Raw genomic sequence first — 27,625 nt, forward strand, 5'->3', positions numbered from 1 at the left:
GCGTAAACAGAACCATCCAATAACACAAGCATACACTGTAACGTTGTCACGAGGATTGATGGCATGGGCTGATGTACAATCAGACGAGAGAACGGCTCGCTCGTCAAGAAACACGCAAGTGTTAAATAAGCGCAAAACTTTAGGAACACGATAAAAAAGAGCAAATACGTTACGTAAAGAAGATAACTATTTACATTTATACAGTAGAGAAGCAAAATAAAATTTGAGTAGAACCTGTTGCTGAGCGAGTTGGCTGAGACGTAATATATAGATTGTTGCGCTAACAGGAAATAAACACTTGGGATAAAAAGTAAGAAACAATAGGTTGACATCGATGCGTACATCGGTGTCGTCTAGAGCGATTACAGTGACGTTTTTAGCAGCTGCGTCTCGTTGTCAAGCAGAAAGACAGGCGTATCAGTAATGCAACCCGTGCCTCTCTCTTTTGTGTGATTTGCCTCCAAAAGTTGTCTTGCAAGCGTGTCACACCACTCCTGCCAATTATCTTAATCTCACTCAGCAGTGGCTCATATCTGCCGGCCAAGCAAACCATGGAATACGCAGGTAAGTGAGCGTCATCTTTGTTCACTAAGGACAACTCACGCTTCCGTGCCTGGTCATTCACAGATCTCCCCGTTTGGCCCACGTATAGGTTAATTAAATTATGCGGTTTTACGTGCCAAAACTACTTTCTGATTATAAGGCACGCCTTAGTGGAGGACTCCGGAAATTTCTACCACCTGAGGTTTTCAACGTGCACCTAAACGGGTGTTTTCGCATTTCGCCCATATCGAAATGCGGCCGCTGTGGCGGGGATTCGATCCCGCGACCTCGTGCTCAGCAGCCCAACACCATAGCCACTGAGAAACCACGGCGGGTGGCCCACGTAGGTCTTACCACATCTCAGTGGTATCTCGTACACAACGCTCATCGCACATTTCGCGTACGGTATGGTGCGGTTTTTCTGGCATACTGACTTTTTGTCCACGCTGCTTATGCGTTGGCACAGTCCAGCCAACTTGCGTGGCGCCGAGAAAACAACGCACACGCCAAACCTATTTGCGACTTCAAGTAATTTATATATATAATCTTGTTACCGCAAAAACTTGCTCAATTGATTTCTCCGTCCCCGTGTATTCACAAAGCTGTTAAGTAACGGTTATTCTTTAACCACATCATGCAACTTGATTTGAAGTTCTAGAACGCACCCGTTTTGTTATTTCGTTTTGCGGGTCAAGTAAACGAAGAAATGCAAATCGACATGTGCCAAGTGATCGAACGAAAAGCTTTGTCAATTGTGCTTCTTATTTGCCAGCGAACAAATACATACAGGATGGGCATGACATCGACGGTAAGAGCATGCGCTGTAAAAGCTCCAGCATGCACCGAGATTTAGCAGCTATCTGTGTGATATACAAGGACGCAAGTATACGGCGGTCCGTTAATGTTCTTGTAGCGACTCCGATACCCGGCATTATAATTCACACGCGCCTCCTTCCCCAGAGTGATAAACATATGTACCTTCTTTCAGTAACGCATTTTACGAGACCGAACGCTCTACAACTCGTCACGGTCTCTAGGGGGCCACCTGGCAGCGCGCCGTTTCAGGCAGCACGTTCACGACTGAGGCACCGCACGTATCGTAGTCGGGGCGTACTCCTGCAACTGCGACAGAAGGAAAAAGCGGGCGCTGCTTATTTCCGAGACAAAAAAAGAAAAAGAGAGACGAAACGAAATGAGGGTGGTGCGACGTGACTGCGCGGGGAGATGGAAAGGGGGCGAGAGGGCTGTGGAAGGGTCGGGAAACTTCAAAGGATGGCAGGGAGGAGGGAACCCAGCGGGGAGCCGTCGAGGGGGGCGGCGAACTTCAAAGCACGGTGCTTCTTCCATTCGTGGAGTGGCCCTTCATGTGCGGGGCGGCAAACTTCAGACGATATCGCTGTTTTGATTTGTTTGAGGGCTTTAGTTCAAACGAAAGCGCCTCAAGGAACAGAAGTAGCGCCATCGTTTGAAGCTCGCCGGTCCCCTATCCTCTCTCCTTCCCCTCTCCCCCCGCTCTCAACCGTGCGCCGTCTCTCCACTTTTCTCTCTACGCGGCGCCGTCCGGAGCAAGTCTCCCCCTTCCGATTGGTCGACTGTCGTCACGTGATGGCGCGTTCCTTTAGAATGTTTCTTTTTTTTTTCAGCCCAGGAAAAGCGCGAGGATCCAGACGGCTTTCCGGCGCCATTTGGCTGCAACTACGTCTGCGCGCGTCGGTGCAGGCGTCGCAATATTCAGCGTCGGTAGCAGCCTTCCAGAGCGCGTCGTTCAAGACAGCGCGTCTGCCTGTTTATAGCGTTTTTCGTGAGTTGCTGTACCGACGCTTGTCGTTTTCGCTTCACTGAGGAACAGAAGCTTTTTTCCTTGCCGACGGGCAGGCGTGATGTGGAACGAAGAAAGGTTTGGCTGCATCGAATCGGCCGCCCAAACTTCGACGGAATATCGTCGGCGCGTCTTTGTGAGGTAAGTTGTATATTTTCAAATCACGCCGTATCCGGCATGCTTGTTCGAAAAGGTTTATGCCCCCAGGGTTTTACCACGGGCGTCGTTTGCTGTTTCGTCTTGTACCGTTTTGGCGCACTGCTCCTTCCTGGATCACAGGCGAGCAATGTTGGCCTTAAATGAAGCTAATCGCAGTGGTTAGCTTGTGTTGAGACAACTGATATGCTAACCACACTGTTAGAATCATATATACTAAAATTCGTTAAGATACGCGTTTCTTAAGCTTCTGTCAATTAGGGGTGTGTATTAGGTATTGTCTGTTATACTGCTTGTATATTGGCAAACAATTCCAACATGCTAGGAGGCCCTTCCACAACCTAGGTCCTTTAGCTGTGAAAATTTTATCACGAGGCGATGCACACTAAACCAATTATTTAGAACTATGTCGTTAGTCGGTCCTTTTGAGTAATGCTTATTGGAGGCGAATCGTGCATGAGGCTTCAGGAATGAAATTTACGTAGAATGTTCCAGCGAGACGGCTTAATTGCCTAACCCACAACGTTTTAACGTCATTCGATCGTCACATCGCATTATAGGGAAAGGCAAACCGGGTTATATAATGCAGAATGGACGCACGAAATTTTGTCCGTGGGCCCACCCCTGTTCAACGCAGTTAAACAATAAATCACACGCACTACATGTAATGTCAGGTAAGAGCCATATACCAGAGCCAACTAAAGAAAATCTCATTTAATTAATGTTTTTTATTCTTTACCGAAAAGCACCGAATGGGCATTCCACATCACTTTTGTCCCCGTTACGTCGCTGCGTTTTGCCTGACAGTGGCATTCACCCGATTTGTTTTGTGCATTTCGCCATAGCTTGCGCAACCTGTTTGCATAATAGTAAAGCTGCATGCGATTAAACCTGTGTGGTGCATGCGTCCAAACAATAGAATAGCTTACATGTTGCATAGTAAGAATATAAACACAACTGTACGCTTCGCATTTATTTGTGTAGAATTCAGTGAACTGATTTCCGAAAGCTCTGCCACACAAATTGTGCTTTCAATCTATCTCGTTTCACGTTTAGGATCATTTCTCGAAGGACCGATTCGAGCCTTTGATTCTGAGCAAGTTCGGGGAAAAAGACAAGCTGAAGCCAGACGCTGTACCCAGCATTTTCATTCACGGAAAACTTGCAATGCCCACAGAGACTCCTGTGCCGCGTGAGTAAATGACTTTGCAGCTTGAATATTACAAACGTGTTCTAATTGCGTGTCCTTCAAACCAATTACGGTCTGAATATGTGCACGCTTACGCAAACTTATTAGTTTTACTTGCAGCATTGTTTTTTTTATCTAATACACACCCACTGCCCTATAGGCATAAAAGGGGGGATGCAGGCCATAACACAAATTTGGCCTGCTTAGGTGCACGGGGTGTCATTCGAGTGTGCAGTCACTATTTCCATCTCTAGTGGGCACTTTTGTTGGTTGCTTCTGCTTTCTGCTAAGCAGGGCAATGCACTTTATGCCATTTGATCTTCCGGGAATTGGTCAAAAGAGTGCAGCCTTAAGCTTTAAATAGTTGACAGGACGTGCAGCAATGAGAAGCCCGACTCAAGTTATCCACGTTTGTTAGCACCCAGAGTTGTCAATGCCTATTGGCTAAACAGTGTGTAAAACACAATGTCTGCCCAGTTCACATCAACCACACACGCAAGACAAGGCAACCGGGCGCTGAAGTCAGTCGCCTTGATCTAGTGTAAACGATCTCACCTGTGTTCCGGAAAGGGGGGCGGGGTGGAGGGATGGGCTGTGAGGCCAGGATGCCAGGAGACCTCTGCTCTGGTAAAGATCCGGTCGTCCCATAGGCCGAAAGTTTTCATTTTTCCGGGGGGAGGGCTGGGGCATGCCCAGCTTTCCGAAACCAATATATATACATGTAATCATCATCATCAGCCTGGTTACGCCCACTGCATGGCAAAGGCCTCTCCCATGCTCCTCCAACAACCCCGGTCATGTACTTATTGTGGCCATGCTGCCCCTGCAAACTTCTTAATCTCATCCGCCCACCTAACTTTCTGCCGCCCCCTGCTACGCTTCCCTTCCCTTGGGATCCAGTCCGTAACCCTTAATGACCATCGGTTATCCTCCCTCCTCATTACATGTCCTGCCCATGCCCATTTCTTTTTCTTGATTTCAACTAAGATGTCATTAACTCGCGTTTGTTCCCTCACCCACTCTGCTCTTTTCTTATCCCTTAACGTTACACCTATCATTCTGCTTTCCATAGCTCGTTGCGTCGTCCTCAATTTGAGTAGAACCCTTTTCGTAAGCCTCCAGGTTTCTGCCCCGTAGGTGAGTACTGGTAAGACGCAGCTATTATACACTTTCCTCTTGAGGGATAATGGCAACCTGCTGTTCATGATCTGAGAATGCCTGCCAAACGCACCCCAGCCCATTCTTATTCTTCTGATTATTTCTGTCTCATGATCCGGATCTGCCGTCACTACCTGCCCTAAGTAGATGTATTCCCTTACTACTTCCAGTGCCTCGCTGCCTATTATAAATTTCTGTTCTCTTCCGAGACTGTTAAACATTACTTTAGTTTTCTGCAGATTAATTTTTAAACCCACTCTTCTGCTTTGCCTCTCCAGATCAGTAAGCATGCATTGCAATTGGTCCCCTGAGTTACTAAGCAAGGCAACATCATCAGCGAATCGCAAGTTACTAAGGTATTCTCCATTAACTTTTATCCCCAATTCTTCCGAAATCCAGGTCTCTGAATACCTCCTGTAAACACGCTGTGAATAGCATTGGAGAGATCGTATCTCCCTGTCTGACGCCTTTCTTTATTGGGACTTTGTTACTTTCTTTATGGAGGACTACGGTGGCTGTGGAGCCGCTATAGATATCTTTCAGCATTTTTACATACGGCTCGTCTACACCCTGATTCCGTAATGCCTCCATGACTGCTGAGGTTTCGACAGAAACGCTTTCTCGTAATCAATGAAAGCTATATATAAGGGTTGGTTATAATGCGCACATTTCTCTATCACCTGATTGATAGTGTGAATATGATCTATTGTACCCGCCGTGGTTGCTCAGTGGCTATGGTGTTAGGCTGCTGAGCACGAGGTCGCGGGATCGAATCCCGGCCACGGCGGCCGCATTTCGATGGGGGCGAAATGCGAAAACACCCGTGTACTTAGATTTAGGTGCACGTTAAAGAACCCCAGGTGGTCAAAATTTCCGGAGTCCCCCACTACGGCGTGCCTCATAATCAGAAAGTGGTTTTGGCACGTAAAACCCCAAATATTATTAATATGATCTATTGTTGAGTAGCCTTTACGGAATCCTGCCTGGTCTTTTGCTTGACAGAAGTCTAAGGTGTTCCTGATTCTATTTGCGATTACCTTAGTGAATAGTTTGTAGGCAACGGACAGTAAGCTGATCGGTCTATAATTTTTCAAATCTTTGGCGTCCCCTTTCTTATGGATTAGGATTATGTTAGCGTTCTTCCAAATTCCGGTACGCTCGAGGTCATGAGGCATTGCGTATACAAGGTGGCCAGTTTCTCTAGAACAATCTGCCCACCATCCTTCAACAAATCTGATGTTACCTGATCCTCCCCAGCTGCATTCCCCCTTTGCATATCTCCTAAGGCTTTCTTTACTTCTTCCGGCGTTACCTTTGGGATTTCGAATTCCTCTAGACTATTTTCTCTTCCATTATCGTCGTGGGTGCCACTGGTACTGTATAAATCTCTATAGAACTCCTCAGCTACTTGAACTATCTCATCCATATTAGTTATGATATTGCCGACTTTGTCTCTTAACGCATACATCTGATTCTTGCCAATTCCTACTTTCTTCTTCACTGTTTTTAGGCTTCCTCCGTTCCTGAGAGCATATTCAATTCTATCCATATTATACTTCCTGATGTCAGCTGTCTTACGCTTGTTGATTAACTTCGAAAGTTCTGCCAGTTCTATTCTAGCTGTAGGGTTAGAGGCTTTCATACATTGGCGTTTCTTGATCAGATCTTTCGTCTCCTGTGATAGTTTACTGGTATCCTGCCTAACGGAGTTGCCACCGACTTCCACTGCACACTCCTTAATGATGCCCACAAGATTGTCGTTCATTGTTTCAACGCTAAGGTCCTCTTCCTGAGTTAAAGCCGAGTACCTGTTCTGTAGCTTGATCTGCAATTCCTGTATTTTCCCTCTTACCGCTAACTCATTGATGGGCTTCTTATGTACCAGTGTCTTCCGTTCCCTTCTCAGGTTTAGGCTAATTCGAGTTCTTACCATCCTGTGGTCACTGCAGCGCACCTTGCCGAGCACGTCCACATCTTGTATGATGCCAGGGTTAGCGCAGAGTATGAGGTCTATTTCATTTCTAGTCTCGCCGTTCGGGCTCCTCCACGTCCACTTTCGGCTATCCCGCTTGCGGAAGAAGGTATTCATTATCCTCATATATACATGTATGTACATATTAACTTTGTTATCAGTTGCACTTGAAAAAGCTTCGTGTGACCTCGAAGGAGTGCTCACTGAAGTGAAGGCCTTATATGAGTATGTACAAGACCTCATAGTAGTAGACAGTTCAATTTCACCCCGTGAGCCTACTCGCTCCACCATGCATCTGGCGTCACTCGGTGGCGTAATCTTCCTTCGTGGAGTTGTCGTCTACTTCGCTATCACTAATACTGCTTCCCCTTTCCCAAGTAGGTTAAAGAACAACAGATTTTCTTCAACCTGCTTCGCCTTTCCGGAGGAATTGCATACTCTTTCTTGTTTTTTTTTTGTTCCAGTATAAGCGCTACTGCGCATGACTGCTGTTGATTCTGATTTAGAGGGAATCCCAATTGGGCTCATTTCGGTTATTGAGTGCATTGTGCAAGGTGTCGCAACTATCGTGCACCAAGTCTTTAAAAAACAGAAATTGCGTTACTCCGAAGAAAAACTAGTGCATATGGTTTTCAGTACAGTGGTAGCCGCCAGTAAATTTGTCGTTACTAAAATTTAATTAGTTAATTATAATTCATTATCTAACTCGAGAAGCACTGTCCTAATTATCAAAGTGTCAATGAGCCATTTGCAGGCGCAGCCAAGGGACATTTCCCTGCGGTATTTTCAGCGACGCACTAATTGCGCACTAACTTTTTCTGACTGGTGAAGGAACCCCTAGAAATACGAAAAATTACAGCCGACTGCACTCCCACCCGAATCATAAAGCAGCGCCCGCAAATGAGCTGATCGAAAGCAGCTGCTTTGCCTGTCTCAAACCAGAGGAAAGAGACAGCGCCCCGCCGAGATGATGATACGGAAGGAGCACCAACAGTCTCTCAAGGCCGACTGATCATATTGATAACAAGAGGCCTTTGATAACGCTGCCGAAGCGCCGCTCTGACCATGCACGAAATGCGAAAAGCAATGGAAGAGGCCTAGAATTTTTCAGAATCCCGGCTTTGCTCGCACCGCGTCGAAAAAGTGCATGCGCAGCTATATTTCGCGCCAGAAACTTGCTTCGGACCGAAGCCAAATTAAAGTGACGGTTTTGTATTTGATGAAACTGTATACCTGCTGCAGATTCAAGCTCGTTGCAAAAATATAGAAGCGAAATAAACAGACAGGGAAGCGACCCACATGTAGAAAAAAGGCAAAACCGATTCGTTCAAAAAAGTAAATGTACCACACTGACTAGCTCGGATCGCCAGGACCGCCTTTGGGCCATCCAGCATGCCCGGGAAGTTGCCCGGTCATTTGCAGGATATTGACTAAAGTTGTCACACACGCACGCTTCTAAATGGGCCGAATCGGGACGCGTGTACATAAAAACAGAAGAAAAACATTGGATTTCAGTGGCCCTTATTTGTGAATTCTTAAGCCCCGTTGAACACCAGCTGTTGCCTAGAGGATGCGTTCCAATAGATGTCCTTCTGCAGCTACGCAGTACTAAGCCTACATTATCGCATCTTCTGTGGCTTTCTCGGTGACCGACGCTAGAATTCTACAGCAGGCATCCGTTGTTTTTGCCTTGAGCTCATCGGTCCTCGTTGTCTCGATCATGTAAACGCAATCTCTCACATAACCCAAAAGAAAGAAATCGATTGGAGAGAGGTCAGGTGACCTACCCGGTCTATTTACAGGCCCGCGCCTTCCAATCCATTGCGCATGAAAAGTCGCATCCAGCCAGTTGCGTGCTCGACTGCTGCTGTGTGCTGGCGCCCCATCCTGCTGATACCACAGAGGCGGAAGACGTAACAGCGGGACTTCGCTGAGAAACTCATCGACCACTCCTTCAATGATTTCGTCCGCGTAACGCTGTCCACTCAGTGTGTGATCGAGGATGCGATCGATTATAGCACCGGCGTGAATTCCGCACCACACGTTGAGCGACCATTGGTACTGGGGCCCTATGCGCTTTACCCACTGTCTATTGGAATCACTCCAATAGTGTGCATTATGGAAATTTGCCTGGGCGTTTCTGCAAAAATTGACTTCATGTGTGCGCATGATGGTGCTCAAAAAGTCCAGTGACTCATCGGCTTTTTGAGGACCCAGTTCAAGAAATCCAGACGATTCTGCAGGTCCCTAATATATATATATAAATCTTCCAACCATTGGTGATGGTTAAAATGGTGCGAGCGAAAGGCTGATTGATCTAGAAATACCCACACGGATGACTTGGACATTAGTACCAGGCCGGCCACGTTAGGTACGCTTATTGCGGTTTGAGGACGTAAATGCTAGAACATCCGTGCGGAGGCTTAGGACTCAAAGATGGAACCCTCCGCCGCTGTTTCTGGAAGCTGCTGCTTTGTCTTAGGTTTTACAATAGTTGATGCGTTCAGGCTACGGCCACATTGCCATGACTAATATATATATATATATATATATATATATATATATATATATATATATATATATATATATATATATATATATATAAAATGTATGTATGTATGTATATAATGTATGTATGCATGCGGCCTTCCTCTTTTGCCATTTGCAGCTCCCAAGGCAGGCAAGGATCGTGTTTTCTTTCTGCTCGTTAGATAAAGACATGGCGAATCGGAAGAAACAACACGCACCTTTAATCCTTAACACTTGCGTTGTCAATTCGCTTTTGTGGTGATAGGTAAAAAAAAAACCATCCGTGCACTTTATCTACGCTAAGACAACAGCTATCACAGGTTGTTTCCAACTAACACCAAACGCTGCATGTTCCTTCGGCCGGTGTGAGGCAGATAACGCACTAGCTCGTTCACGATGTTTTTCTTTATTTTGTTGTAGCTAACTCGGAGGGAGCCTGTTCGAGGGCGCTGCTCCAGATGCGGGTGGGAGCGCACTCACTTGGTATTTTTTTTTCATGTTTCACGGGGTTTATTTGTGTGTCGGAAAAAAAAAAATGGCTGTGGCTTAGGTAAGGTTAAGCCCAGGATGCGAAGCATACTAGCCTTTATTTTAGTTGTTGAACCACTGTTTAGCCTGGTGAACTGCTGTTGCTTGGCTATATTTGGTTCGGCTAGACGAAGAAACAACTCATGCATTACTTCTTCGCCTTCAAGAGTGGAACGCGACAGCGTTCCCGTCGACCCGCCAAGGGGTGTAAGACAATGGGCTACAGGGCAGCGACTACGCGCCCCGCATTGGACGCGGTGAGCGTCGAGCAAAGCAGCGTTCGGCGCGGCAACGAAATGTGCGCCTGAGCAAGAGACGCACGCCTTAGAAACAGCTCGTTTCTAAGGCAACACCGCATTCACTAGAGGCGCTTTTGTACCGCTTTGAAGCATCGTAATCGTGGCTCAGTGGTAGCGTCTCCGTCCCACACTCCGGAGACCCTGGTTCGATTCCCACCCAGCCCGTCTTGCAAGAGTTGAGCCAAAGCCACTTCTCCTCTGTCGTGACGTCACGGTGTCATGTGATTTCATGGTCACCGCCGCGCCTGAGGAGCTGGGTTGAGCCCTCGTAATATGCTTCGCATAAAAATTAGTGCGCAATTAGTACATCGCTTACTCTGCCGCACTTAGATGTCCCTCGGCTGTGCTTAAAATGCCTCACTGACAGTTCTATAGTTAAGACGGTACCGCTCGAGTTACATAATTATATGCACTAGGTTTTCTTCGAGTGATGCAATTGCATTTTTTTTATGAATCTTGAACCATGGCTAACCGGGACACCCTGTACATATTTGACTTCTACATGCAAGTGACGATGTTTCCATCCCTAATAAATCTAACTTATTGGAAGAGTTTCTCTTTTGTGTTTCGTGAGTCGTTGTCATTACTTACTGGAAAGAGAAGCAATGTTGAAACACAGATCATTCACGTGAATTTCATAAGTCATTGGTAAGACTTTGCTGTAGGGGTCACTGATGCCTGCGGGCATTTTTAATGGTCAAAGAAGCACGCAAAATAATTTGAAGTGATTTGAGCGTACATCAACATATTCATTCTCTAGGTATAGGCTGTCCATACCTTTAAAATTAAGGGTTAGTCGGCTACCTCCTCTTTCAGAAACATATTAAAGTTTGATTTGTGTATAGATTTGAATATATTGTGTATGTGCATGGTGTATACAGCGGAAATTAAAAATAATGTTGAAGTGAGAAAATACGGAGGCGGTTGCCGCCGCAAAGGCTTCTAATGCGCATGTCATTATTGTCAGGATTTCGTCCGCTCCAAGAATAATACCACGCAGCACACCAGCAATGGTCCAAGCATGGCCCAATTTTGGCAGAACTTTGTACCAGTCTTCAGCCAGTGTTGGCATACTGGCAATATGCAACCCAATCTAATGCTGGCCCAGAGTTAAAGCCACGATTGGACCAATGTTATGCCAATGCAGCAGCCGTTGTGCTGCCAGCGTAGGACCCGTGTTGAGCCATATCATCGCCATTATTAATGTCAGCTTTCAGCCAATGTGGTTTGCATGACGAATACCGTACGTACGCTGGCTCTAGAGTACGCAGCCAATCTTACTGTGCCCCTTTTGCTAGCGGCATTTTTGATAGGAATTGTCCCCATGCCGTCTTCCTCAATAGTAGCTAGGAAAGCTCGACAAAAAGATATTATGTCAAGAAACAGAAGTCCTCTACACTTGCAAATAATAATAAAAGAATACTGAAATTCACTTTTATGACAGTTCATTTGCGAATAAATTTGCACAAACAGGCATTTTCCATGGACTTAGATGGGAGACGCTCGGTTATGTTCAGTTTATTTACAGGCAGTGCCCTCAGGATAGGAATTGGACAAGGTGCCGAGGACGGTGGGCTGACCAGGGGTTTCAGGGCAGGGAGCTGACGTCTGTAGGCACGTTGGCCAGTGCTTGCATGACGGCGGGCTGGTCAGGCCTCCGAGGAGCACGATAACGCGGTGGTTTCGTTGAATTTGCTACCACTTCCCATAGCGACTTCACGATTTCTTGGAGGAGATGCTTGCACATAAAATAAAAAGAAATATTATCAGATATGTTGGCATGACAAATTATGTGGCAGTGTTCTCGTTTGAAAAATCGACATACCGCTAGAATACAAGTTTGAGCAGAGAGTTGGAAGGGTTGAACCAAGAAATTTTTTGCAAGAGATTTGTTAGGTAACACTCTTTACTATTTTTCAACATATAGGGCACATTTCGTAGAAGGTGTAACAGAGAATATTTAGAACGCAAACATAAAATGCGCAGGACCCGTCCGCTTTGTTTACACCCCACTCCTAGTAAGCGTAGAACTTTATAATTAAAGAATTGCAGCAAAACCTGCTACAGCACAAAAAGCATAGTTTCAGATAGTGTAGACACAATGCGGCCTTCGTACGAAATTTTTCGTGTAATATACGAGAAGTTAGGTCTGGAAACACTAGCAAAATAGGCATTCATTGTATGAAAAGAAATACTGCCGGTTAGATATTATGCTTTACCTAGAACAGTAAGAAGAAGCGCGGTTCCTCGGTATGACTAGCAGGATCAGGCAGCGCGCATGGCTTGATACAATCGAAGTCCTGGAATTTGGGTGAAATTCATAAACAGAGATTTACACGTGTTCTACTCCGGGCACTATTTAAAGATTGCGAATAAAAAGAGCTATGTAATTACAGGCACTCTACATTAGCCATGGCTGTTTCAGTAATATATACACCGCGTCATATTGCTTGGGTTGGCAGCAGTTTATAACATTCATCCTAAAACATCACAAAAGAATTGTCGATTCGGCTCACAGCGTTCTTGCTCAGTAAATGTTGATGGGTGTACACGAGCAATTTATCAGCACCTCAATTTCCGCTGGCAAGAAATGAATAAAATAGGAAAGCATACTTCAGTGATTGTTTCTGCTGTGCGCTAACGTACTGCGATAGCAGTATTTTTGAGCTGTGAAGATTACCATTTCATTTTAGATTGCCTGCTGATTCCTGAAATAATTTAATTGCGTTCCGTCACTACAGGGACTTCGAAAATGATCTAGCGCTGTATAACGTTGCAATCGCCACCACTCGTTGTTTATGCCGTCCAAAATTGATGCAGTGCTGAGCATGAATGGAAAAAAATTCAACGTTAAGGACGCCGCGAAATCATGAGAAATGTTAGACTTTCAACGGTAATATACACGCAAATCGTGGAAATAAAAAGTGAAAAGAAAAAGGGTTGAGCAGCTGGACATAATTATAAAGGCAAGAGTATCCTGAAATTTAGCCCTTTGAAACAACCTTGCTTGTAAAACACACAACTTGCTGCCTCGTTTCTTAATTCACTCCGTCTGGCTCCTTATAAAACTTATAACGCGCAAAACAAATGCCCTCGCCATTGTAAGATCAACACTTCTGTGTATTTGAGTTCATCCCACATCGAAGACGGTGGCCACCAGCGCGGACTTTTTTCTACTTGTTGTTTCGCCCATATTAATTCTGCACGAAAGAGGGGACGCGTGCAGACAGGACACAAGAGTAGAGAAGTGGACAACACGAACGCCGTTCGTGTTGTCCACTCCTCTACTTTTGTTTCCTGTCCTCTTTTCTGCATAATGAATCCTTACCAACTAGCTCAGCTTTGTGTCATTCTAAATAATAATTCTAACACAAGAATTCGTGGCCACTTTGCTGCGCATTTCAAGATGTAGGCTTCTCAGTAGGAATGACGAGCGCAAGCGAGCAGTTTTCACGATATGATAGCGCTGACAAGAACGGACAAGACTGCAAGCTCTCAGGTGGTGTTGCACCCAGTCGGTGAGCTAGCTATGCGTAGAAGAAAAGAGTAAAAGGAAGGGGTGAACGGAGAAAACGGCGTAAACGCCACACATTCCCCCCGCTGGACCTAGCTCGACGGCGTTCTTTAGGCGTCAGTTAAGGAGGGAGACAAGGAGGACAATAGTGACCCCGTCGCGTTCCTCCCTGCCTGCGAGAGCAGCAAATTCGACACAGCGGCTTGTAGCTGTCTGAGCGCTTGATTGATAGCGTGGGCCAGGCTCACGTGGGTGCGTGGGGGAGAGGCAAGTGGGGTCTGAAGGACGGAAGGTTAGGCCGAAAAAAAGAAAAAATCGGGAATGCGCCGTGCCAAAGGCAGGCAAAGACGAGAACGTATCGACACCGACAAGCACAAACTTTCAACAAATTTTTCTTTGTCAGGGGCATTCATACAAAGAGCCTACTACACATGCACGAACAAACTCATTTTTTGGAAGAGGAGCATGATGATTATGTCACCGCAACGTGCTATGCATGCCAAACAAACAAACAAACCAGCAAAAGTTTTCTAATACATATGCACTCCATCTCAATGCAATATAAAATGGTTCTATCATCTCTGAGGCACTGTAATTATTGATTCTCCTCAGAATCGTGATCCTCCAAAACCGCGAAGCGCACATGCAACATATACAATGCGCAGGCATATACGCAATACCCCGTTGTTTCTTATGCCAAACTCATCTTCCCATGCACGATCAATAAAGCAGTGGCTTGTTTGCCCGTTATGCGACTTCCCCTGCTTGCTACGTTGTGCATTGGCTTTTCTCTTTAGGGGGCACATTTCGGTGAGGGCGATGTGCAAAAACGGCCGTGTACCATGCATGGAGTTGACATGGAAGAACCACACGCGCTTAGTACAAATCCGCCACCGCCCCCCTACGAGGCTCCTCATAATCACATTGTGGTTTAGACACGTAAAACTCCATATGTTAAGTTTATATTGACATTTTAACGCGATAGCGTTAAGGAGCTCGTGTCGCAGAAAAGCCGGTGTCGTCGGCGTCGGGTGTCGGCGTCCGCGGCGTTGACCGTGTGCGATAAATAACGGCAGGCACTTCATAAATAAAAAGCAACTTCCAAGATGGGCTGGGTGAGAAACCAGGGTCTCCGGAGTGTGAGACGGAGACGCTACCACTCAGCCACGAGTTTGATGCTTCCAAGCGGTACAAACGCGCCTCTAGTGAATGCGGTGTTGCCTTCGAAACGAGCCGTGGAAAGTTATCCTGCAGCGTATATAGGTAATTATGAACATGTAACTTACAGAAGTCGCAATTACACGAGTAGCGAAGTGCGTTTCCGCTGCATTTCTTCTGCGCTTTCCGCACACGCAGAGCCATCTTGCGGCAAACACAGAAGACCCCCTCCTCTCCATGTAGGGCGCTGCCTCGACAGATGGCGCGCCACGCGCGCATTGGAGCTGTGAAAGGACCGGTGCGAGGGGGGTCGTTGCCCGGACTCTCTCTCCCCTGCCAACGCTTCGCCTTGCTCCCTCTGCAAAATCGGGCGTCCTTCCTTTCTTTAGATCACTATCTGTCTATCTCTCTGCCCGTGCCGATCACGACGTTTGGCTGGCGTGCATCATTTCCTCCTCCGAGATACCGAGTTCTTTGGTTCGTTCCGCTTGCTCAGGCGCACGTTTCGTTGCTGCGCCGAACGCCGCGTTGCTCGACCATATGGCTCGACGCTCACCGCGTCCGATGCGGGGCGCCTCGTAAATGATGGCTGCCCTGTGGCCCACTGCCTTACACCCCTTGGCGGGTCGACAAGAACGCTGTCGCGTTCCACTCTTGAAGGCGAAGCTTAAGCGTCCTCCAATTTTTAAACGTTACTTAAGCTTGACACATTTGTTTACTTCAAGCCCTGTGTTGTTTCAAAAAAGCCAGCTTAGTAACCCATGTTGGCAAATCCACACGAATGTCGGTCCAATATTTGCCGCCTTCTTGAATCGCAATGCTAATATTGTTTGTTGCATGTGCAAACAGGGCCAGCCTTGGATCTCTATCACAGTGGTACAGCCAATATTCGATTCACGCTGTTTATCTTAGGCCATCATTGCTCAAGCACTCAGAATGGCACAGCCAATATTGGAACCTTGCTGTTAACCTTAGGCCACCATTGGGCATGTATTTAAAATGGCACAGCCAATATTGGAACCACGCTGTTAGCCTTGGGCCATCACTGGGCCAGGAAATGCCATTACGTATCCAACATCGGCCCCAGCTGACGTGCCGCCTTGGATGTAGTAAGCTATTGGCCACTATAAATTTTAAGTGAAAAGGTCGAGGCAAGTCAAACGAAGCCTGAAATGATGCGGGTGACAAAATTCTTGTGATGACACTTCAGGGGGTGGGGGGGGGGCGAGGTTAGGCTTTGGCATCGCCAGTGGGGATGGGGTGTGGGAGCTCTGTATCCTCCGGAAAAATCTGGAGATGGCTGGGGCCCCGGAGTTCCCCCTCCCCCCAGTAGACGGCGCCTATGGGTCGCCTATTTCTATTTTTGAACCAGATCGGCAGCTAATCTTTATGCGTCTTTTTTATACTATAGCCACCAGTTGTACTCATGATGACCTGCCTGGCAGCTACTCGAACGGTAAGAACAGTGGGCGTTCAGCCCACGAAAATTATTTGCATTGAATTTCTTGCATGCCATGCTTATCTATCGTGATCTCTGTAGGTTCACAGTGTTCTACAGAAGATGTAGGTGTGGGGGTCCTTGTGACTGCGCCGGCTGGGGTTGAATGTAAGTTTCTGCGCCTTTATTGCACTTCAGCAGAGTTTGCTGTCGGGACAGTTGGCACATGAGGCTAGGAACAAAAACAGCCCATGAAACGGGACAAGGAGAGCTAAATGCAACACTGACTTTCAACTGAATGTTTTGTTGGAGCGACCCAAAATATATACAGGTAAGGACAGTGTAAACTATGAACGCCTCTTCAAAGTCTGTTAGCCAAGGTTTACGTCCTGAGGCGGCGTACATGTTACGTATCGCGTATGTGCTATTTTTATATGAAAAATGTGGCTGTCTATAGGTCTTACTATCTAAATGATTTCGACGAGATGAGGCATTGTAGATGTACATAGGAAATCAATAAATCAACAGTTGGTACCTATACGCTGTTAGTTTATAGCACTTAAGAATCACCTGAATTTTCGGGCGTACAATGCAGGATGTCCAGCTAAAGGTAACCAATTAATGTTTTAAAAACCGCGGAATGACCCAGGGGCTGAAACCAACTCGGTGGCGTTGAGAATCCCACGGCCTGGTGTGCAATACATTTTTTTCGTTTTGCAAAGTCAACTAGTCTGAACTAATTGACCAACTTTTTAAATATTGGCTTCAGCAAGAAGCTGCCAATGTGAAAGTTGTGGATCACGTTTAAATACAGCCGGCTGAAGTGTTTAAAGACAAGTACCATTGAGTGAATTTCGTGTACTTGCCCTTAAAGAAAGCCCGCGATATCCAAAAACTGCGTGATAGCGCCACAATTTAAGCCCCCCCCCCCCCCCCAGACGAGCGATCTGGAAACGCAAAATAAACCTGGACTTGGAGGTGTGCGTAGTGCTTACCTCTTTTCTGTGTCCCGTTTCTTGCGCTGTTTTTGTTCTTAGTGCAATGCACCAGTTGCACCAGATTTAGGTGAACCTTCACCAAGCTACCATTCACTATATAGCCTCGCCCGCATGATCTGGAGCCAATAGCTTAAACACGCAACACCTATAGTAAGAACGCTTCTGCTAACAGGTGACTACATACATGTATAGCCCGGAAAGAGACCACGGCAGGCTCCTTCATTGTTTTCTTTAGTTTGTCATGCAATATTTTTGTCTACGTAAAGGTTGTCAAAGGTTTTTATTGTCATCCATCCGCGCTCACCAACACCCCCTTATATCTCATCATTTAATTTTTGTGTTGCTGTTAGCCGCCACTCCCTACCGTGATACAAATTACTCTTTTTTTGTGTTCTACACAAGGTATTAAGAGGACACGATTCTAATGGCAATCGCTTTGTTCGGCAGTTCTGCTTGTAAGATTTCGCTGTGTCGCATGCAGGCATTCAGCTGTCCCCGGTGGCCACATCTGCAGCCACTCTGCAAGCAAACGAAGGCCATGCAGAACGTAAGTCGTCGCTGCTGCACGTGCCTTTTTAGTCGGCACAAGCATAAGACGCAATGGTTTTCGTCTTGTAGCATCAGATAGCAGTGCGCACTCAACCGTGTCGCAGAATATACGCGGATTCGAGTGATTTGTTTATTATGGACTATAAACGTTGCGAATTCGTAAAATATCTTGCACTCGAAACAGAGCGTGAGAAACGGGCACTCAGACAAGACACAACCCGAGCGCGTACTATCAATTGGGGATTTACTGGACGAACAGAAGTATACAGGCAAACAAAGAAAAGTGAGTGTGAGCCGCGATTGCACACTCACGCTTTCACTCGCACATACAGCATACAGCGGGCGGCGACGATTATATCACACTTGCCCTTTAAGGCTAAACCCCATTAGCGCGATTTTGTGCGCGACAGCGACGAGCGACGGGTTCGCGCGACGGATCGGGCCGTCGCTTGAACAGATCGCTCGGTCCTGTCGCGCGATCGCTCGGTTTTGCAAATCTAGAATTCGTCGCTCGTCGCCCGGAAGTGCTATGAGCGACTAGCCAATAGCGCAAAACCGGAACTGGATGTACATAACTCCACTACTTCCGATTGTCGCACGGAACGAGCAAACGACTGAATGTTTATAGGTGCAAGGATAAGAACCTACTGCAAGACTTTCAGAAATATTTTATGCTGCTTTTTACAGTAAAATACATCAACTTAAGTTAATAAAGCACGCGTCACGCTAGTTTCGGCGCCTATATTGCTGCCCTCATACCGGCAAGACTGGGGAGACGTCGCTCGAAGTCATCGCTCGCATGGGGTGCAACTTGTAGGCGACGAGCGAACGCGATCCATCGCGTCGCTTGTCGCTGTCGCGTGCAAGATCGCTTGCATGGGGTTTATACTTTATACGGAACCTCACAGTGACGCCGACGGCGGAAATGCGCGTGGAGTGTCCATATAATTTCTATATACAGGTAAATAAAACAAGGCTGGGAGTTTTATCAGGCACGAATAAAGGAAACTAACGCGAACTGCATGAACCCCGCGTGCACACTCGATCAACTTGTAAGCAACGTCAACAGAATCAAAAAATGCATGCGGCAGCATAGAATATGTCGCCGGCTTTTCCACAAGGTTAAATTAAATTGTTGTGCGAATGAAAGCGAACATCGGAGTAATAAAATCTTTCAGCTTTGTGGCTGTTTGCGTTAGCAAACGCGGGGAATAGTTAGAGTTGCGATTAAGAAAGCGTGGCAGAAATGAAATACTGTAATACACAACTTATATTAGTGTTTTCGCGCAGCTGAAAACGGTTTTCTTGCTTGCAGTGTATTTTCAGTAACACTTCAAGAATAGTCCACCTCTAAGAATAAAATAACGGCAACATTTTTGCATGCGTCCCACCTAGCAACGGTTGCGTTCTGTGCGCTTTTTTTTTCTGTCAGCACGAGAGGCCACCCTGCTTTGTCGGCTGTACCCGGGAACGCTTCCTATTGAGTATTTCACTTTTCGCCTCGGACGGGGCGACAATGCCTCTCGTGACAAGTAGCAAGAAGACTCCTGAATATATCATGTGCAGTTCACTGCACCGTACAGAAACGGATCGCACGTATCGCGCCAGGGTGCTTCTAGTTTCTAATCCGGCTAACCTCTCAGCGCTCCCCCTTCCTATCTATATCTATGCGTTTACATGTTATGGTAACGATCAATACAAGCGTAACCACCCAAATGCATGGACTTTGCCTGAAGCTCATGATGGTTTTGGTTTTCGGGGCTTCGCGACAGAGGCAGCCCTTTGCTTCATACTGTCTCGTTGCATTGACGGTGAAGAAACCGCAGTGGTGCAACGCAAGTCACGAAACTAACTGTTTACTGAGCGAACCCTGTGCCCAGGAAAAGCAAGTAACACATATCACTATGATAGCGGCGACCACACTCGTTGATCGGCGAAAATGACGAAGTCCAGCACAGACGCGTCAACTATTTATACACAACTCACTGAACCTTCCAGAGTAATCCCTTGTGCTTGCCTATCTTCAAGAAAGTACACCACTACCCTCGTCGTGGATGCAGTCTGGTAACAGAAGGCTCGGCAACAGCATAGGCGAACAGATACAACCAGCGATAGCATTCGAAAAACTTCCAATACAGAAAGATGGGTCTTGTGGGCGGTGACAGGTGGTCACAGTGAAATATAAGTACATACACGTGGCATTATGCAAGCGCATCTTGCTACTATTTTGGAGTTGCGTTATACAGGCAGAAATCACGTGTCCTTGCTTTCCCCGATAGAGGTCGTGCCTAATTTACGGGTACACTTTCTTTTTTTCGTGCAGCTTACTCATCAACGAGGAACGACGTTTTGGTTCTCGCCGCCTCGCAAGAGGGCCAAGCTGGTTCTTCGGAAGCCATCGCTGCTCTGTGGAAGCGCATAGGCGAACTCGAAGACCAGCTGGAAAGCGCACGGCGAAGGTTATCGCTCGCGCAGCGCGGCAAGAACCAAGTGACGCAAAAGTACGAGAGGCTCAAGAAACAGGTCGGACACTTTCTGGCGCCTGATCAGCTGGACGGCATGGGAAAGGCGAGCATGAGGGGGACCAAGTGGACGGACGGCACCATTCGAAAGGCGCTGAAAGTGCGACTGGCGTGCGGATCGCGCGGCTACAGCGTTGTGAAGGAAATCGTCGCCCCGCTGCCCACAGAACGGACGCTGCAGAGGCACCTGGAGCAGCTCAGGTCCTCGCCGGGCGCACTGCAAGAACTTCTGCTTACCCTCTCCGACGAGGTAATGCGAAACGCAGCTAGTACGCTGCAGTGACCTATGTTCAGTTGAACGGCAGGATACTCTGACCGCACTCCTTCGTTCTGACGGAGGCGTGGATGCGAGATTGCGCTGCGAAGCTCTAAAACGACACAAACGCAGGAACATAATCGCACGCACAGGATGAAGCGCTTGTGTTTTTAGAGCGATGCGCGACAGCTTCCCTTGCTTGATGGAGGTGCAGCTGTCCTATACGTAGCCGTTCACTGATGGTGGGCCATAAATTAATATTCAGCTACACTGGTAGCTTTTGAAACTGTTATTCCTTTGCCTGAATTTACAAGAGTATTCTAAGCGAGTCTGCAGCGTAAGCTTTACAGCTCATTTTCTTTGTTCGTACATTTAAGCTAAAGAAGGAGATGTATACTACAGCGCAGCTTTTTAAACTACGTATCTATGAGCATTTCATACACATCATCATCATCAGCCTGGTTACGCCCACTGCAGGGCAAAGGCCTCTCCCATATTTCTCCAACAACCCCGGTCATGTACTAATTGTGGCCATGCCGTCCCTGCAAACTTCTTAATCTCATCCGCCCACCTAACTTTCTCCCGTCCCCTGCTGCGCTTCCCTTCCCTTGGAATCCAGTCCGTAACCCTTAATGACCATCGGTTATCTTCCCTCCTAATTACATGTCCTGCCCATGCCCATTTCTTTTTCTTGATTTCAACTAAGATGTCATTAACTCGCGTTTGTTCCCTTACCCAATCTGCTCTTTTCTTATCCCTTAACGTTACACCTATCATTCTTCTTTCCATAGCTCGTTGCGTCGTCCTCAATTTGAGTAGAACCCTTTTCGTAAGCCTCCACGTTTCTGCCCCGTAGGTGAGTACTGGTAAGACACAGCTATTATACACTCTTCTCTTGAGGGATAATGGCAACCTGCTGTTCATGATCTGAGAATGCCTGCCAAACGCACCCCAGCCCATTCTTATTCTTCTGATTATTTCTGTCTCATGATCCGGATCCGCCGTCACTACCTGCCCTAAGTAGATGTATTCCCTTACGACTTCCAGTGCCTCGCCGCCTATTGTAAACTGCTGTTCTCTTCCGAGACTGTTAAACATTACTTTAGTTTTCTGCAGATTAATTTTTAGACCCACTCTTCTGCTTTGCCTCTCCAGGTCAGTGAGCATGCATTGCAGTTGGTCCCCTGAGTTACTAAGCAAGGCAATATCATCAGCGAATCGCAAATTACTAATGTATTCTCCATTAACTTTTATCCCCATTTCTTCCCAATCCAGGTTTCTGAATACCTCCTGTAAACACGCTGTGAATAGCATTGGAGAGATCGTATCTCCCTGCCTGACGCCTTTCTTTATTGGGATTTTGTTGCTTCCTTTATGGAGTACTATGGTGGCTGTGGAGCCGCTATAGATATTTTTCAGTATTTTTACATATGGCTCGTCTACACCCTGATTCCGTAATGCCTCCATGACTGCTGAGGTTTCGACAGAATCGAATGCTTTTTCGTAATCAATGAAAGCTATATATAAGGGTCTGTTATATTCGGCACATTTCTCTATCACCTGATTGATAGTGTGAATATGATCTATTGTTGAGTAGCCTTTACGGAATCCTGCCTGGTCCTTTGCTTGACAGAAGTCTAAGGTGTTCCTGATTCTATTTGCGATTACCTTAGTAAATAGTTTGTAGGCAACGGACAGTAAGCTGATTGGTCTATAATTTTTCAAGTCTTTGGCGTCCCCTTTCTTATGGATTAGGATTATGTTAGCATTTTTCCAAGATTCCGGTACGCTCGACGTTATGAGGCATTGCGTATACAGGGTGGCCAGTTTCTCTAGAACAATCTGTCCACCATCCTTCAACAAACCTGCTGTTACTTGATCCTCCCCAGCTGCCTTCCCCCTTTGCATATCTCTTAAGGCTTTCTTTACTTCTTCCGGTGTTACCTTCGGGATTTCGAATTCGTCTAGACTACTTTCTCTTCCATTATCGTCGTGGGTGGCACTGGTATTGTACAAATCTCTATAGAACTCCTCAGCCACTTGTACTATCTCATCCATATTAGTAATGATATTGCCTGCTTTGTCTCTTAACGCATACATCTGATTCTTGCCAATTCCTAGTTTCTTCTTCACTGTTTTTAGGCTTCCTCCGTTCCTGAGAGCCTGTTCAATTCTATCCATATTATACTTCCTTATGTCAGCTGTCTTACGCTTGTTGATTAACTTCGAAAGTTCTGCCAGTTCTATTCTAGCTGTAGGGTTAGAGGCTTTCATACATTGGCGTTTCTTGATCAGATCTTTCGTCTCTTGCGATAGTTTACTGGTATCCTGCCTAACGGAGTTACCACCGACTTCCATTGCACATTCCTTAATGATGTCCACAAGATTGTCGTTCATTGCTTCAACACTAAGGTCCTCTTCCTGAGTTAAAGCCGAATACCTGTTCTGTAACTTGATCTGGAATTGCTCTATTTTCCCTCTTACCGCTAACTCATTGATCGGCTTCTTATGTACCAGTTTCTTCCGTTCCCTTCTCAGGTCTAGGCTAATTCGAGTTCTTACCATCCTGTGGTCACTGCAGCGCACCTTGCCGAGCACGTCCACATCTTTTATGATGCCAGGGTTAGCGCAGAGTATGAAGTCTATTTCATTTCTAGTCTCGCCGTTCGGGCCCCTCCACGTCCACTTTCGGCTATCCCGTTTGCGGAAGAAGGTATTCATTATCCTCATATCATTCTGTTCCGCAAACTCTACCAATAACTCCCCCCTGATATTCCTAGTGCCTATGCCATATTCCCCCACTGCCTTGTCTCCAGCCTGCTTTTTGCCTACCTTGGCATTAAAGTCACCCATTAGTATAGTGTATTTAGTTTTCACTCTACCCATCGCCGATTCCACGTCTTCATAGAAGCTTTCGACTTCCTGGTCATCATGATCGGATGTAGGGGCGTAGACCTGTACAATCTTCATTTTGTACCTCTTATTAAGTTTCACAACAAGACCTGCCACCCTCTCGTTAATGCTATAGAATTCCTGTATGTTACCAGCTATATCCTTATTAATCAGGAATCCGACGCCTAGTTCCCTTCTCTCTGCCAAGCCCCGGTAGCACAGGACGTGCCCGCTTTTTAGCACTGTATATGCTTCTTTTGGCCTCCTAACTTCGCTGAGCCCTATTATATCCCATTTACTGCCCTCTAATTCCTCCAATAGCACTGCTAGACTCGCCTCACTAGATAACGTTCTAGCGTTAAACGTTGCCAGGTTCATATTCCCATGGCGGCCTGTCCGATTTCGTACACAATCGCGAACAAAAGTTTTGAGAGTCTAAAACTGCAGTTAGACCGCTAACCGCGGTTGACCGCCAACCGAGCTTGGCAACCTCGGTTTAATGCAACCGACGTTTCGGAAGCGGGCAAAATGGCGGATTATGTCGGCCGTAAAACTAACTCTACGGTCGACTGTGACCAGCGTTTGCAGATTATTCCCAAATTAGGCTAAATACTAACCTACCCGTGCAAAACGCAGTCTAACACGTTAAAACACTCAAATGTGACAATTGTATTGCTGAAAAAAATTACCGACGATTACGTTACTTCCTAATGCGAAATTTGAGCGCAGCAAATAAGCTGTTTCACCTTTTCGATAGATTGAGGCAAAGAAATCGAGCAACACATGTATGCGCTATCGCAGAATTTTTTTTTATTTTTCACACGTATTCGTTTAACAAAGACTCCACTAACAGTTCTTGACAGTCATGAAGGAAGCTTTGTGGTCGGAGAAATAGACTGATATATGTTCGACTTGGTACACCAATGCTTGATTCTCAAAGACGAGATCTATACAAGTGCCTCGCGAGGTTGTCACAGCCGTGGGACGCGTTACGAGCGAGAGGAACGGGATGTTCTCCCGCATAAGTTAGGAAATTGCTGTTGGTCTTTATGTCAACATTAAAGTCCCCCACTACTAACATCGGTGTGGATCGATGGACGGTTAATGCGAGTTGCAGGAAGTGCACGACGTCTTTCGTGAGTGCGGTAGCGGACTCACGAAAGCGGTATCAGTCGGTCGCTGCTAGCGCTGGGGGGATGAAAGGGGGGCGGAGCTGGTTGCGAGGCCGACGACAACGCCGACGCGAAACCCAGGAACGGACGCCAAAGAGCCATTTGTGTAGCCAGCCCTCCTCCACAGTCTCTCCTCCTCCCTTCCATCATCCTCCCTCGCCCGGAGAGCCGACAGCGCGCATGCGCGGCGGCGGAGCAGCAGATTCGTCGGCGAGCTGGTTACGAGGCCGACGACAACGCCGACAACGCCGACGACAACGCCGACGACGACGCGAAACCCAGGAACGGACGCCAAAGAGCTGCGCTCTAAAATAACATCTTTACACCGCTGCAATCAAACGTCGGAGCAAAATTATTAAAAATTAAGGCTGTACGCAATACATCACGTGACGCGTCATCAGACCATTAACCGTGATCGGGATAGCCAGTGTCACTCTAGCGGACTATGGTTCGCGTTAACCACGGTTGAGCGAGTTAACCCCGGTTAAGTTTAACCGTGGTTAAGCTGCCGGTGTAACTAGAGTATAACTTCTGCTGCGATACCCATTTTTCGCAGTGTTGAACGGGGAGTGTGTGTGTGTCAGTCGCGGGTTCAGTGGTGGCTAAGATAATATATATGTAGAATTGTGGCTTATGTTGTGACTTAGCTCCAAACCCCCTTCGGTACTTCTTTCTGGTAAAATTGCAATGGAAACAATCCATGACACGTGTTCTTGTCGAGTTATCGTTGGAGTTAAATGGATACGAGCATTTTTTCCCACAAATACAATAGTGGGCCGAAATTCACACGGTGAACTTACAAGATGGAGCGGTTCATATGAATGCGCACCCACCAGGGGCTCTAGAGAGCACATCAGGGAAAATGACCGGCTATACCGGAACATTTGTGAACAATAACTATTGTTGCGAACGCTGAACAAGCTGTGTCCTAAGTATTTCTGATATTCGTAATGACAGTGGAGACGTTCTCCTTTTTCACTCATGGAAAGCGAAGCTGGAAATAATGGCAGACAGAGAGGAGGACGGAGTGCAATTCGCGCGTATCATATTACTGGTCGCTATTTCGCGTGCACATTTCCTTACGATTACAAAACTCCAGTATTTCTAATCACATATTTTACTTATATGGCATTCTTCAACCGCAGAATACTCTCAGTGCTTTGAAAGCATTAGCTGTCCATGAAGTAGGTAAAAGCAAGGCGCAGAAGACCAGGACTTAGGAAGAACACAAACGACAAGACGGGCGCCACTCACAACTAAGTTTATTTTCGCAACAGGCCTGCCTTATGTTGGTCATTCACTCCGAGTCACGCACAAAACTTTAGAAGTAAAAAACAGCAATCTATCGACCATTGAGGAATGTTATCTGCACAGCTATCGAAAGAGCAAACAAGAACCACACGTGGATCAGCACAGGAGCCAACTGATCTAGTACAGCCTTTTTCCAAGCCAACGGGGACCAAAAAACCAGACATAAAAAGTACCGTCTACACTTCACTACCAACCAATGTAACCGCAACATAACACACTTCAAACGCCTAAGGCCCAGTCAGTGATAAAACCCGCACGATAGCTGCTCTTTCGATAGCTGTGCAGATAACATTCCTGAATGGTCGATAGATTGCTGTTTTTTATTTCTAAAGTTTTGTGCGTGACTCGGAGTGAATGACCTACATAAGGCAGGCTTGTTGCGAAAGCGCCCGTCTTGTTGTTTGTGTTCTTCTTCCTAAGTCCTGGTCTTCTGCGCCTTGCCTTTACCTACTTCAAGCATGAACCAACTAGCCCAAGCAAGAGTTTTACTTTAGCTGTCCATATAAAGGCTGTATTTTTCTAAAGGTGAGACACTTTCTGATAGTGATTAAAAAATTTAATGACCAATGATAGTAATGCAATTAACAGCACCAGTTTAAGTCAGCTAGGGATGAAGGCCCCTTCATTTGATCTCCGATTAGGCCTGTTGTACCACAGCCAATTTTGTGCTTTGATTATCAATGTCTTGATGTCATCATTCCTCCTAACCCTGTGCCTCTCTTGAGTAGAATTTCGCCCCTTTCGAGCTCCTTGTGTTATTCTAATAGACGTGTGGATAATTAAAGTTACGTCACCACACTTTCGAAAGCTGTGTTGGAGCAACCTGTGACTCCCGTCTCCGTTGTATTTTCTCAGGTGAACCACGTGCAGGACCACGAAGACCACACTGGCATCATGGACGAAGTTCAGCTGCCGCCTACCCCACGGCAGGCGTCAGCTCTTGACTTAACAACTGGATCAATACTTGGCATACCAACCGTTTCGTTAGCGGACACTCCTAGATGACAGCATTGCTAAACATGACCTCGTTCTTACATTTGGCGGCGCAACAGTTCGAAGGTAGTATATCATCGCGCCCCGCATTTCATTGAAAATTCCTTCAGTGACACACTGGTTGACTAGATCCCCATTTCAATACTGAAGAGTATAGGACTAAATTTTCCTGAAAGTGGACGCAAATGTTATCGGACATAAGAGGTGGGAATAAGGCATTTGGAAAGAATTCCAAATTGCTGGAGGCAAATACCGTTGGCATTCTAATTTCTGTCCTCACCCTTGCGATTTAAATCGCAAGTCTATGGCAGACGTTGCGGCATGTTCTAAAAAACGATCAAGTAATTGCTGACGCAATAATATCCACATCAGGGAACGGCTCATGGCGCTGAGCTACGGTTGAGTGATACCGGCTTGGACATGGTGTTATTCTTGACTTTCGAAGTGCTTTCTTGCGTATTGTTTTCGTTTTTGTTGCTTTTGTTTGTGTGTGGCATGTAGTATTCATGTGCTTGGAGATATGTGAATAAGAGTAATTGAAAATCAGCGATTTTGGTGTAGTTTTTTTTTGTTCGTATCGAGTTGTGTTCCAGACCTTATTGAGCAGTATTGCTTATCCAACTAGCCGA

At 46.4% G+C, this 27,625-nt stretch overlaps 2 protein-coding genes across 2 annotated transcripts in view; one reads left to right on the top strand and one right to left on the bottom strand.

Annotated features, from left to right (window-relative positions):
• The first annotated feature begins 2,186 nt into the window (after window positions 1-2,186).
• LOC135899817 (uncharacterized) lies at window positions 2,187-27,546 on the top strand. The gene is made up of 7 exons (XM_065429169.2): window positions 2,187-2,503; window positions 3,575-3,710; window positions 16,277-16,321; window positions 16,406-16,471; window positions 17,783-17,848; window positions 20,174-20,622; window positions 26,859-27,546. Exons 2-7 carry the CDS (start codon window positions 3,686-3,688, stop codon window positions 27,006-27,008), a joined length of 801 nt encoding a protein of 266 aa, XP_065285241.1. The 5' UTR covers window positions 2,187-2,503; window positions 3,575-3,685; the 3' UTR covers window positions 27,009-27,546.
• LOC135899794 (uncharacterized) overlaps window positions 11,274-27,625 on the bottom strand; it is a 69,472-nt gene continuing 53,120 nt past the window's right edge. The window contains exon 13 of the mRNA XM_070527494.1: window positions 11,274-11,931. Within this exon, the coding sequence (XP_070383595.1) occupies window positions 11,910-11,931 (22 nt within the window). The 3' untranslated portion in view covers window positions 11,274-11,909. The remainder of the gene's footprint in view (window positions 11,932-27,625) is intronic.

This window comes from Dermacentor albipictus, chromosome 10 (assembly GCF_038994185.2).
Source record: "Dermacentor albipictus isolate Rhodes 1998 colony chromosome 10, USDA_Dalb.pri_finalv2, whole genome shotgun sequence".
NCBI classification, from domain to species: Eukaryota; Metazoa; Arthropoda; class Arachnida; order Ixodida; family Ixodidae; genus Dermacentor; species Dermacentor albipictus.

Excerpts from the sequence above, each read along its gene's own strand:
- LOC135899817 (XM_065429169.2), top strand. The coding sequence starts at position 3,686 with ATGCCCACAGAGACTCCTGTGCCGC. Across the intron at positions 3,711-16,276 it reads CACAGAGACTCCTGTGCCGC|CCACCAGTTGTACTCATGAT; the intron begins GTGAGTAAATGA and ends TTTATACTATAG. Across the intron at positions 16,322-16,405 it reads GCCTGGCAGCTACTCGAACG|GTTCACAGTGTTCTACAGAA; the intron begins GTAAGAACAGTG and ends TGATCTCTGTAG.